This window comes from Mauremys reevesii, linkage group 11, assembly GCF_016161935.1.
Source record: "Mauremys reevesii isolate NIE-2019 linkage group 11, ASM1616193v1, whole genome shotgun sequence".
In the NCBI taxonomy this organism is placed as follows: Eukaryota; Metazoa; Chordata; order Testudines; family Geoemydidae; genus Mauremys; species Mauremys reevesii.
The window spans coordinates 23,753,740-23,766,452 of NC_052633.1; the positions used below are offsets into that span (position 1 = coordinate 23,753,740).

Below are 12,713 nucleotides of genomic sequence, written 5' to 3' on the forward strand. Positions count from 1 at the left end.
ACTGTAAACACCCATAGCTGGCCTGTGTCATCTGAGTTGGTCTGTGAGGCTATAAAACTGCAACGTGTGGGCTCAGACTGGAGCCCAGGTTCCGGGACCTGTCCTCCTCATAGGGTCCTAGTGCCCAGACTCCAGTGCAAGTCTGGATATCTACACTGCAGTTTCATAGCCCCGCAGCCTGAGCCCTGCGAGCCCAAGTCAGCTGACGCAGGTGTTTAATTGCAGTGTAGACATACCCTGAGGGTCCTTGGTTTTATTTTGGAGGATCTTGGAAAAGTCTTCAGAAGACCTGAATATTGAGGTTACATGGGACTATATACTGAGCTGTAGTTTTTACCTTCTCCCCTCTCCACTCCAAATAGAGAGAGAAGGGGATGCTGATTCTTAGGCAACCTTTACAGAGTGCTGTAACAGGGATTTGAACGTTTCCTCAACAACCATGCAGCAGGGTCATTAGTCTTGTCATTTGTGTTGGAGATCTGTTGCCAGGTTCCTCCACTTTGCACCCAAAGAGAAGGCATCTTTTGCAAATGGTGCACAAGTGAAGGAGTAACTTCATTCATGAACATCATATTTAGAAAATGAGACATCCAGAGTGGATCTTTTATCCTTCAGGGACAACACCACATCTCTTCTCTGCTGCTCAAGTGCTAACAGGGTCCAGACGTCTTGACAGAAGCATTCATATTAGACTGGAGTCATGTGTTGATGTGCCTTCCCTTATATTTTTGAGTCAACAGAAAGGTGAAGCTCATCTTGTCCCCAGACCCTGGCTTGGAATCATCAATTTTAGAGTTTAATACACTATCCTTCTTTCCAGAGTGCCTGGACCTTTCGTTTTGGAAGTGGAGCCAAATTCTTCACCTAGCAGCGTAGTTTTTGGCAGCCAATGAGATGCCAATCTTCAGGTTTTTGCTCTAGGTGCTACAAGATCTTCTGAATCTAGGAAGGAGGCTACCAGAAGTCAATATTATCTAAAATATTACAATGTGTACCATTCATATACATCTGTTAATATTATATTTAATAATACAAGCAAACAGCAGATAAGAAGTGCCTGTATCTTCCTCAATTTTCTCTTTTGAGCTACTTAGTTTTACTTAGAGTGTACCTGGCAGCTATAGAGGCTTATCCTCAAATCCATCTTTTTTTTTTTTTTTTAAATTAATCATCTGAAATTAGAGAGAGTAGAACAGAGGGGATGGAGGAGAGATTCAGTGCTAATTTCAAGCTGTACATGCATGAAGAAGGAAACAATGACACAGATACAAAGTGCATGCTGTAACCAAGAAACTACATGCATCACATTTATTGAACTTTATTTTCATTTTGTTTCCTTTATGCTATCCCAGTGGTTGGTTTTATTTTAATAGAACAAAGTGGTATAGTTGCTTCAGGGAAAGCATGGATCTGGTTTGCCAAAACCTAAATAAACGTTATATCTGACAAAATCTCAGGTTTTTAAATAGTGTGCAATCCAGAAAAATACATGGAGTATACATAAGCATTTTTACATGGTGGTGGTAGCACACAGGCATTGTACAGTTGCAGATTTTAGATGTCTGGATAGGATCTTCTAAAGTGATCCATAGTGAGAATATTTGAGCACCACATGGCATAAGGGCTCTTGCTAGAAGTCATTGGCTTTAGACGAATGGTTTAAGGCATGGCAAGGATTATGAATCTTCCTTTTAGATAAGCTTTCTTAGAATGTTGCTTGCTGATATCCCCACTATAGCTTTGGAAAAATCACTTGATTTTTTTTTTTTAAATCCTCTGCTTTGGAGGTGCCTTATGCTGTCAGTTTTCAGTCATTTTTTCATTGACTCCCTTTTTTCTAGACCTTTATTTGCTGGGTTTCTCAGCGAGGGTGCTAGTTCATTGACCCTGAGCAACCTTGACCAAGGAATAAGATTTCACACCAGTACCACAGCATTATTAGACTTCTTTCCTAGTGGCTCTTCCTTTTTTTTTTTTTTCTTTTTTCCCCCTTTTCCTGCTGATAGAATTTTATCTCTAGTTCTTTCTCAGCGGGACCAACAGCCCAACACGGGTGGCGGTTTTTTCGCTTACTTCTACCACCAAGATTTCCTTCTGTTTCATTAGAGGCTCTTCTTGAATGTATTTTGAATGATTGACTGCAATGTTTTTGCCCCTGAAGGAGTTCAACCAGCAATATTATTGTTAATTTCCAGCTAGGATTAGTATTAGTAACTGGTTTAATTGAAGCTTTTGCCTTGTTCAGGAGACTCTTGGTTTTGACTTTCAGTGAAGTAAATCCTTTGTGGAGGGCTGGAAGAGAACTGAAGATGATCATCCTGCAACTTGGTGTGAAGGTTTTAGAAACCTGGGTTGAAATTTTCAGATCGGTGCAAGGAATTTAGCCACACCTTCCACTTGGAAATCTCAACACACATTTCCTACTATGAAATTCCTTTTTGTCATTGCCTGTTTGCATTTTATAACTTTTTTTTTGTAGATCAACAGGCTGATGAATACATTAAAAATACCATAAAGTTTTAGGATTTTTAACTTTCTCAACAGCCTCTCTTTAAATGTGCAATAATTTGAATTGTAAAGACATTTGGGCAGTTTTACTACTCTAATACTCTTCTTAAATTTGACATTTATGTCAAAAAGATTAAGCTTAGTACATCTAATGTGGCTTATGTATATTTATCTTCTTGTTTCAGTGCTGCTGGAGGTGAAATCTTTAATTTGTGTGTCCCTGACTTAGATGAGAGAATTGAAGAAAATGATATTATCAGACTTATTCGACAAATACTTGAAGGACTCTGCTGTCTGCATGAAAACAATATTGTGCATCTTGATTTAAAGGTAAAATTACACATGGTATTCCAGTAACTGTCCTTTTTTCGTTCTGCTGGTTGGTTCAATACGTCAGCACTAAAATCAAGTCTGTACAAAAAAGAGGTGTGGAATATGGCTACCTCAAAACAGTTTGGAAGATGTGATGGAAGTACATTGGCATAACTGTTGCAGTTTTAAGATGTGTATTAGGGTGTGATTAATTACTTGCATCTTAGCGCATGTACAATAGATATAGGCACCTTAGAAATGCACATAATGATAGTATCCTATGCAAAGTCAAGGTTCTTACGTTCAATATAGCCCGGTTAATTTTACTATATGTAATATTTTCTTGTTAAATGTTCCAGTTAATACACTGTGATAAAAAAACAAAAACAGACTGTATGATGATGGGCGATCACTCGTTACTGAGTATGATCATCTTCCATGGGAGTTATGGGTCCTCAGGTGGCTAATAAGGCCAATCCTTGAACCACAAGTTCTGTTACAATGAGGGCAGATGTTTTCAGGCTCAGCAGGAAGCTGTTGACCATGACTGGAGACCAGTCTCTCCTTTCTCCTGCACCTCTTGTCCTCTTCGGCTTGTCGGTGAGCAAGGACTTCACGTAGGACTTCACTCCATTTTAAGCGGTCCTGGGCAAGTGTCTCCCAGATATAAATGTCTCTGTGACTCTGGTTTTTACAGGCTGTGTATCCTGATCAAGTCGACACTGATGTAGGAACTAGCGCTTGTACACCTCTACCCCGATATAACACGAATTTGGATATAACGCAGTAAAGCAGTGCTCCGGGGGGGCGGGGCTGTGCATTCTGGTGGATCGAAGCAAGTTCGATATAACCCAGTTTCACCTATAATTCGGTAAGATTTGTTTGGCTCCCGAGGACAGCGTTATATCGAGGTAGAGGTGTATTTCCAGACTGTCAATTTTATCAATGTGAAAACTGAACTCTTCAGTAATGTAGAGGTTTTTTTTTCATTGTATATCCCTTTTTATATTAAATTAATTGTACTTAACCTTAGTATTTTAACCCAGTCAGGCCTCTGAAGTTCATGTGTCACTGAGGTGAACGGAATCTGCAAGGGGAGAATTAATACCTTTTGCTACTATTTGAGACAGTCTTTTGCAAGGCTGGGTTAACAGGGCAACAGCATGTGTTCACACTCTAATGGCTTTATCTTGGCAACTGAAAGAAACTTTTACAATACATATTATCTGACAGAACATGGAAAAATGCAGCTATAATTGCAGAGAGATTCTGAGCATGCCACAATATCAGTGTTCTCTTGAAAATGATTATTCTCCTGTTCCTCATCAGACTGTGTGACTTTGGAGTGGATTGTACTATCTGCATAAAATATTAGTCTTTCACATTTGTATTTTTTAGCAACAGCATAAGAGCTGCAGATGTCAGAGTCTGGTTTTGGTCAGAGAATGTTACAGATGGGCATCACAAATGCTTTTTGTGGATTCTGTTTTTAAAAGGCAATATTAGCAACAAACACAGAATGCTTAAATATAACCTAAATGTCACTTTGGTATACACTGTTTACCATTTAAATCATATTTGCGTATTTATGCCTTAAAGACTAAATATTCATCTTTCTCCATTTAGCCCCAGAACATCTTGCTGAGCAGTTTCAATCCTCTTGGTGATGTAAAAATTGTAGATTTTGGTATGTCTCGGAAGATCGAGAATGCTAGTGAACTGCGGCAAATCATAGGGACTACAGAATATCTAGGTATGGAGGGGCTATTTCCTTTTTAAATTCCTGTATGCAAATGAAAACAGTAGTTCACTGAATTTGAAAGCTAGACATATACAGTGCTATATAAGCTCAATGTCCTGAGTCTCTTTTACCTAGTGTCTTGTGTCTGCTAATGGTGGCCGCATGTTGTATATTGAGGTTTTTTGGTTTTTTTTTAAAGTAGTGTTTAGACCAGGTGAGACTTAATTGTTTTCTTTTTAAAAGTTAAAAATATTTGAGCACTGAAAACAGAAGTGGTATATAAAGTCATACTGTTTGCTTTTTAAAATTGTGTTTAATTTTGAGAAATTACATAGTTAGAACCTTGCTAATTCTCTCTAATGACTAGGTGGCCCAATGCAAATATATGCTAATATACAAAATTTTCATTAAACTGAGTAAACAATAAAACAAGATTAATGTAATTTATAGATACAGTCAATTGGGGTTTAGCTCTAATTTGATTCTACAGTGCACTACTAGTTTACTATATCTTTTAAAAATCTTAATATGAGACGGGTGGAAGCATCTGCTATTAAATTCTTGTGGTGGAGAAAGATGGACAACTTTTTATGTTAGGTGTACATTCTAGTGAAGCTGATCAGTAAGATTCAACTATCCTCTAGAGAGGAAGTGGAGGGGAAACAACCAGATTTTTTAAAGAGCTACTTCTCTGAGGAAACTTCCTTCAAATTCTGTCTTTAAAATTGGTTCAGTGAAGCTGTAGTGAACAGTTAAGGCTGCTTGGAACCCGTTCTATGCTGTGGCTCCACTGACTTTAAAAATCACTTTTGCTAAACCAGTTTTAAAACTGGTTAGAATATCTGAAACTTCCTTGTGTAGGCCAGTCCTTTTATGTTCAGCCTAAAATCTTACTTATGTAAAGAAAAAAATTATCACTCAAAGAATCAGTTTAACTCTTTGGAATACTTGGTGTCAACAAATATGTTTCAACCAATTTACAAGTGTTCTAAGAATTGGCTGAAGTAGATTAGATTTTCAGCAGTTCTAAAAACCAATTCAATGCTATTGTGGCTGTGGACAAGCCGATATGTGTCAATCAGGTCTCCTTACTGCTGTCCCACACTATGTTGTTGTGACCTTTTTGGTATCAGTAGAGTACTTGGTCTGGGAGCTGTACCAGTGACTTTGGTATAGGCACCTAGAAGGCATTGCAGCTGAACTGGTTTAGAACAGCACTAATGTGAATACAGGATAGGTCACAAACTGATTTAGCAAGTAGCATCATAGTAGGAGTGCACTGACATGTTTGTGTTTACAATTGCTCCATCTCTCTGGTTCAGCAAAGAATTGAACTGTTTAAATGTAAATGAGTCAGGTGGCTGTAAAGAAGCTTCCTGTCTAGTCTTACAACTCTAAACCTGCTGTGTGTAAGCAACTGCCAGTCCATACGTGATTTTAGTGCTCTTCAGAGACGTGCCATTTATTTCCTTCATCTTCAGTCTTGTAGTTAAATATAATAGTAATAGAAACTTCACTATACAAACTACATGTTTAGTCCTATAGTCTTGTAGTTTAGTATAAAATTGCCAAAAATCCAGACTACGACACCTGTTATTTGGATAGTACATAGCATATTACGTATTTTTAATCGTGTATTCAAGATTATCACTTTTTTCCCCCAGCTCCAGAAATCTTAAACTATGATCCTATTACCACGGCTACAGATATGTGGTAAGTTTATCTCTTCTAAAGATAATAGTAACTAAGCTTAAAGAAATTGGACACTAATTCAGATATCAGCTACTCTTGCACACTTTTTTCCTAACAAATGCTTTACTTTTCCATCATTATCTGCTATGGTAGGAACACTTGAACCAAAATGTTAATTTTCCCCACTCTTTACATTTAAAGCACTGTATATTTGTTGCATTTAAAAGTTCTTCTTCGAGTTATTGCTCATATCCATTCCAGTTAGGTGTGCGCGCGCCGCGTGCAAGTTCGTCGGAAGATTTTTACCCTAGCAACCCCAGTGGGTCGGCTGAGCGCCCCCTGGCGTGGCGCCATAACGGCACCGAATATATACATCAGCCGACCCACCCGACCCTCTGTTCCTTCTTACCGCCCGTGTCGGTCGTTGGAACAGTGGAGTGCAGCTTGCCTGACCTCCGCTTCCCTAGCTTCCTCATAGTTATTCTATTGTAAAATTGTACATAGTTCTATCTTAGTTTTAGTTTTTCTTGTTTTATTAGTTTTCATCAGTCTAGAGTTATATTAGTTAGCGGGTTAGGGGATTAGCCCTTTCCCGCGCCCGGGACCGGAGCGCATGCCCGGCTCCCCGGGCTTCAAGCCGTGCTCCGCTTGCCGCAGGCCTATGCCTACAGGAGATCCACATAGCTCCTGTTTAAAGTGCCTGGGAGAGTCGCACTTATCTTCTAAGTGCCCAATTTGCAAGGCTTTCAAGCCGCGCACCAAGAGGGAGAGAGACATCAGACTCAAACAGCTCCTAATGGAGGCAGCCTTAACCCCTCCGGCTTCGGCACTGCCTTCAGACTCTCGCACTACCTCCTCGGCACAGGGCCACTCTTCTCTGCCCAAACAGAGAGCACCATCGGCACCGAAATCGACCCCGAGACGCTCTCTCTAGCCTAAGGCGAAAAAAGCGAAGGCCGCTGCCTCCTTGGCACCGCCCGTTTTGAGGCTGCAGAGTGCGCCCCGACCGGACCGCCCGGCACCGAAGCCTGCCACGGCACCGACAGCTCTGCCAGTACCGTCGACTCCGGCCCCACAGAGGCCGTCGAGTCCGGATCCTTTGTCCTCCCCGGCACCGGCCGTGGTAGAGCTCACATTGCCATCCACTCCGGAGACCTTCACAGCGGCAAAGGACCTCGTTGCTCTAACGGACCCGGCACCACCTCCACCCCTGGCCCCGGCGCCAACGGTGCGGGTGCCCCGATCTATCGGCAAGCCGGCGCTGCTCAGACCGCCTCCCGGCACTGAGTCGGACCGGCACCGCTCCCGATCCAGGTCTCACGAGCTTTCCCGGTCCCGCCGCAGATCTCATTCTCGGCGTCGATTGCAACGCCGCTCGCAGTCCCGGCACCACTCTGCCACGCGGCGCCGGTCAGACTCGCGGCACCGGTCTTTCTCCCGCTCTCCGACTCGTCACTCGTGGCACCGATCCAGATCTCGGTGCCAATACGGACGCCGTGCCTCTCGAAGCCCTTCTCGTCACCGAGAGTGGAGGTCACGGTCGACCTCCCGGCACCGTGCCGGTCGTAGGTCCCGTACTTGCTCTCACTCTCGAGGTTACTCTGTCTCCCGGCACCGGTCACCGGAGCGCAGAGGAACACGATCAGTCGGCACCTCGGCACAAGGCTTCTCCGCCCCTCCATGGCCCTCTAGGCACGCATCGGCATCATCACAGGCTGACAGCTATTATGTGGTCGAGCAGGACCCTCAGGTGGCCTCGGGAATCTTCCAAGAGGCCCAATACACAGACCAAGACCCTCGTCAATGGGGTTTTTGGACTCCTTGGGCTTACCACCAGGCCCAAGGTGCTCCTCTGCCTACCACCCGCGCAGTATCATCAGAAGCGCGCATCCCAGAGGCTACTATAAGCCGCCTGCAAACTCAGACGGACGTACCACCACCCCTCCAGCCTGCTCAGGAGCCTCTCGACCAGGAACTTTCCCAGGACCCAGAGGCTGGGCAGGACACCATCGTCCCGGGGGTATCTTCTTCCTCCTCCCCGGATGAAGCGGTAGCAGGGTCTTTGTCCTCAGGCCCCCCCCCCACCCCCCGATTGACTTGAGAGCACACCAAGATCTTCTGCGACGAGCGGCGTTACTCATGGACCTCCAAGCAGAGGAGGTGTCGGAGGTGGATGACCCGGTGGTCACTATTTTGTCGGCAGACGCCCCAACCAGGTTGGCCCTGCTATTCATTAAGACTATCCAAGTGAATGCTGACAGCCTTTGGCAAACACCGGCCTCTACTACTCCCACAGCCAAAGGGGTGGAACACAAGTATATGGTTTCCCTCCAAGGGATATGATTATTTGTATGTCCACCCTCCACCCTCATCGTTAGTGGTCCAGTCCATTAATGACAGGGAGTGCCATGGTCAACAAGCCCCAGCGCCTAAGTCTAAGGATGCAAGGAGAATGGACTTGCTAGGCCGCAAGGTCTACTCTGCGGGGGCCCTACAGCTACGAGTGGCTAACCAGCAGGCCTTATTGAGCCGCTACGGGCATGATACATGGGCTGAGGTGGAAAAGTATAAAGAACTGCTTCCTCAGGACTCGCGCCAAGAATTTGCAGCCTTCATAGAGGAAGGTAAAAAGGTGGCTCGGACATCATTGCAAGCCTCCTTGGATGCTGCCGATTCAGGAGCCCGGACTCTAGCCGCCGGCCTTACCATGCGACGCATCTCTTGGCTGCAGAGCTCGAATCTTCTCCCCCGAATTACAATATACTATCCAGGACCTTCCCTTTGATGGCAAGGGATTGTTCTCTGAGAAGACGGACTCCAGGCTCCAAAGCCTGAAGGATAATAGGATTATTATCCATACTTTGGGGATGCACACTCCTGTAACCCAAAGACATCCGTTCCGTCCCCAGCTTAACCAGCCTTATTTTATGCCCCGGTACAGGCAAGACTCAGGTAGACGTCGCGGTCGAGGGGGATGTCGATGACAGCCTGGCCCACAACCGTCCCAAGGTTGGGCCACACCTAAGCCTCCGGCGGGGCCGAAGTCGTCATTTTGAAGATGCGCCCAGGGATGGCCTACCAGCTCTTATCCAGGATCCTTTCCCTCCCTTTTCCAACCGCCTTTCCTACTTCCTCCCGGCGTGGTCCCTGCTGACCTCCGATGCCTGGGTCCTCCGCACAGTGGAACATGGATACCACCTCCAATTCGTTTCACCCCCACCGTCCCATCCTTCTTCCTGGTCCCTCTTCAGGGACCCCTCTCACGAGCAACTCCTCTTACAAGAGGTGCAGACGCTCCTCGCTATCGGAGTGATAGAGGAGGTTCCAGAGAGAGAAAGAGGCAGGGGGTTTTATTCCCGTTATTTCTTGATCCCCAAGTCCAAAGGGGGCCTCCGGCCCATCCTAGACCTGCGAGACCTCAACAAATACATGCTAATGTTGAAGTTCCGCATGGTCTCCTTGGGAACCATCATTCCTACCCTGGAGACTGGTATGCCGCCCTCGATATGAAGGACGCGTATTTTCACATCGCCATCTCTCCACCGCACAGGCATTTTCTACGATTGAGCGTAAATCACCTTCACTTCCAGTTTGCGGTCCTCCCCTTTGGCCTATCCACGGCCCCAAGGGTATTTACCAAGTGCATGGCCGTCGTCGCCGCCTACCTCCGTCGGCGCGGCATCTGCGTTTTTCCCTACCTAGACGACTGGCTCATCGGGGGAGTTCGCGGACCCAAGTACAGCAGCATGTAGCAGTGAACAGAGACTTGTTCACGCGCCTGGGCCTGGTACTCAATGTGGAGAAGTCCATCTTAATACCCACCCAGAGGCTGGACTTCATCGGAGCGACCCTGGACTCTTTTCTAGCCAGGGCCTACCTTCCTCCGCCTCGATTCTAGGCCCTCACACAGATCATTCAAGGGCTTCAGACCTCTCGCATGACTTCGGCCCGTACTTGCCTCCGCCTCCTGGGTCATGTGGCGGCTTGCACCTACGTAACCAAGCATGCCAGGCTCCACCTTCACCCCCTTCAGCTGTGGCTCAACTCGGTGTATCGCCCGCACAGAGACCCTCTGGACACCCTGCTCACCATTCCAATGAGCATCCTTCGCTCCCTGGACTGGTGGCTGACCCCATCCCATGTGTGTGCAGGGGTCCCATTCCATCCTCCTCAGCCTTCACTTTCCCTGACGACGGACTCCTCATCCCTCGGATCGGGGGGCTCACCTCGGCCACCTTTGTACGTAGGGCCTCTGGTCGTTGCAGGAACTGAACCTGCACATCAATGTCAGGGAGCTACGCGCGGTACGCCTCGTGTGCCAGACGTTCCAAATTCAACTCAGTGGCTGTTGTGTCTCAGTCTTTACGGACAACACAACGGCCATGTATTATATCAACAAGCAAGGGGGAACTCGCTCTTCCCCACTCTGCCACGAGACGACACAACTGTGGGAGTTCTGCATAGCCCACTCAATAGACCTAGTGGCGTTTTTCCTCCCAGGCGTGAACAACTCCTTAGCAGATCGCCTGAGCAGATCTTTTCTCCGCCACGAATGGTCGCTGAGACCGGATGTCGTCCACACAATTTTCCAACAGTGGGGGTTTCCCCACATAGACCTGTTCGCATCTCGAGCGAACCGCAAATGCCAGGACTTTTGCTCCTTTCAAGGCCTGTCACCAGGGTCCCTGTCGGACGCTTTTCTCCTTCCCTGGACTCATCATCTGCTCTACGCATTTCCCCTGTTCCCCCTAGTCCACAGGGTCCTGCTGAAGCTCCGACAAGACAGAGCACATCTCATCTTGATTGCGCCAGCGTGGCCCAGGCAGCACTGGTACACCACGCTGCTCCGTCTCTCCATAGCCAGCCCAATTCCTCTGCCACTTCACCCGGATCTTATAACCCAAGATCACGGCACTCTCCGTCACCCAGACTTGACGGCCCTCCACCTCACGGCGTGGCTCCTGCGTGGCTAGACGAGTCGGAATTGTGCTGCTCTGCTCCAGTGCAGCATGTCCTGTTGAGCAGCAGAAAGCCTTCCACTTGCTCTACCTACCTAGCCAAATGGACGCGCTTCGCTTACTGGGCTCAGGCGCGCAATGCTGACCCCTCGAAGCTCCCTATCCAGTCCTCGACTATCTCTGGTCCCTGAAACAGCAGGGCCTAGCATTATCCTCGCTAAAGGTACACTTAGCAGCCATATCCGCTTTCCACTCAGGAGAGGGTGGACATACGGTTTTCTCTCATCCTTTGACTGCTAGATTCCGGAAGGGCCTTGAGCGTCTCTACCCTCAAATACGTCACCCGACTCCTACCTGGGACCTAAACCTGGTCCTCAACAGGCTCATGTCTCCACCCTTTGAGCCGCTGGCTACCTGCTCGCTGCTGTACCTGTCCTGGAAGACGGTCTTTTTGGTAGCCATCACATCGGCTAGGTGAGTCTCTGAGCTCTGTGCGCTCACGGTAGACCCGCCCTATACTGTCTTTCATAAGGACAAGGTACAGCTGCGTCCGCATCCAGCTTTCCTCCCGAAAGTAGTATCAGCGTTCCACAACAATCAAGACATCTTCCTTCCGGTTTTCTTTCCAAAGCCGCATGCATCCTCACGCGAGCAACAGCTTCACTCCCTCGATGTTCGTAGGGCGCTGGCCTTCTATATAGATCGGACGAGACCGTTCCGTAAATCCCCTCAACTGTTTGTTGCAGTTGCCAACCGGATGCGAGGTCTTCCCGTTTCATCACAGCGGATCTCCTCGTGGCTAACAGCGTGCATACGGACCTGCTATGACTTAGCACATGTTCCCTTGGGCCATCTCACCGCCCACTCTACCAGAGCCCAGGCTTCATCCGCCGCCTTTCTGGCGCACGTTCCAATTCAAGAAATATGTCGTGCGGCAACCTGGTCATTGGTTCATACCTTCGCCTCTCACTATGCTCTGGTCCAGCAATCTAGAGATGATGCAGCCTTTGGCTCCGCGGTCCTGCATTCCGCCACATCTCTCTCCGACCCCACCGTCTAGGTAAGGCTTGGGAATCACCTAACTGGAATGGATATGAGCAAGCACTCGAAGAAGAAAAAACGGTTACTTACCTTTGTAACTGTTGTTCTTCGAGATGTGTTGCTCATATCCATTCCACACCCACCCTCCTTCCCCACTGTCGGAGTAGCCGGCAAGAAGGAACTGAGGGTCGGGTGGGTCGGCTGAGGTATATATCCGGTGCCGTTATGGTGCCACGCCAGGGGGCGCTCAGCCGGCCCACTGGGGTTGCTAGGGTAAAAATCTTCCGACGAACGTGCACGCGGCGCGCGCACACCTAACTGGAATGGATATGAGCAACACATCTCGAAGAAGGACAGTTACAAAGGTAAGTAACCGTTTTTTACTCTGCAGAAACAATATAAACCTTGTAGCACTGTGTAGAAGAGTGCATGTCTTGTGGCTGGGTGTGGCATAGCAGCTC

General features: G+C 47.1%; 1 protein-coding gene across 5 annotated transcripts in view; it reads left to right on the top strand.

Annotated features, from left to right (window-relative positions):
* The window catches only part of STK17B (serine/threonine kinase 17b), a 38,653-nt gene that overhangs the window by 18,405 nt on the left and 7,535 nt on the right, over nucleotides 1-12,713 (top strand). For all 5 annotated transcript variants that reach the window (XM_039493865.1, XM_039493861.1, XM_039493862.1 and 2 more), the window contains 3 exons: nucleotides 2,694-2,838; nucleotides 4,447-4,573; nucleotides 6,226-6,274. In XM_039493865.1, coding sequence (XP_039349799.1) covers nucleotides 2,694-2,838; nucleotides 4,447-4,573; nucleotides 6,226-6,274 — 321 coding nt within the window. The remainder of the gene's footprint in view (nucleotides 1-2,693; nucleotides 2,839-4,446; nucleotides 4,574-6,225; nucleotides 6,275-12,713) is intronic.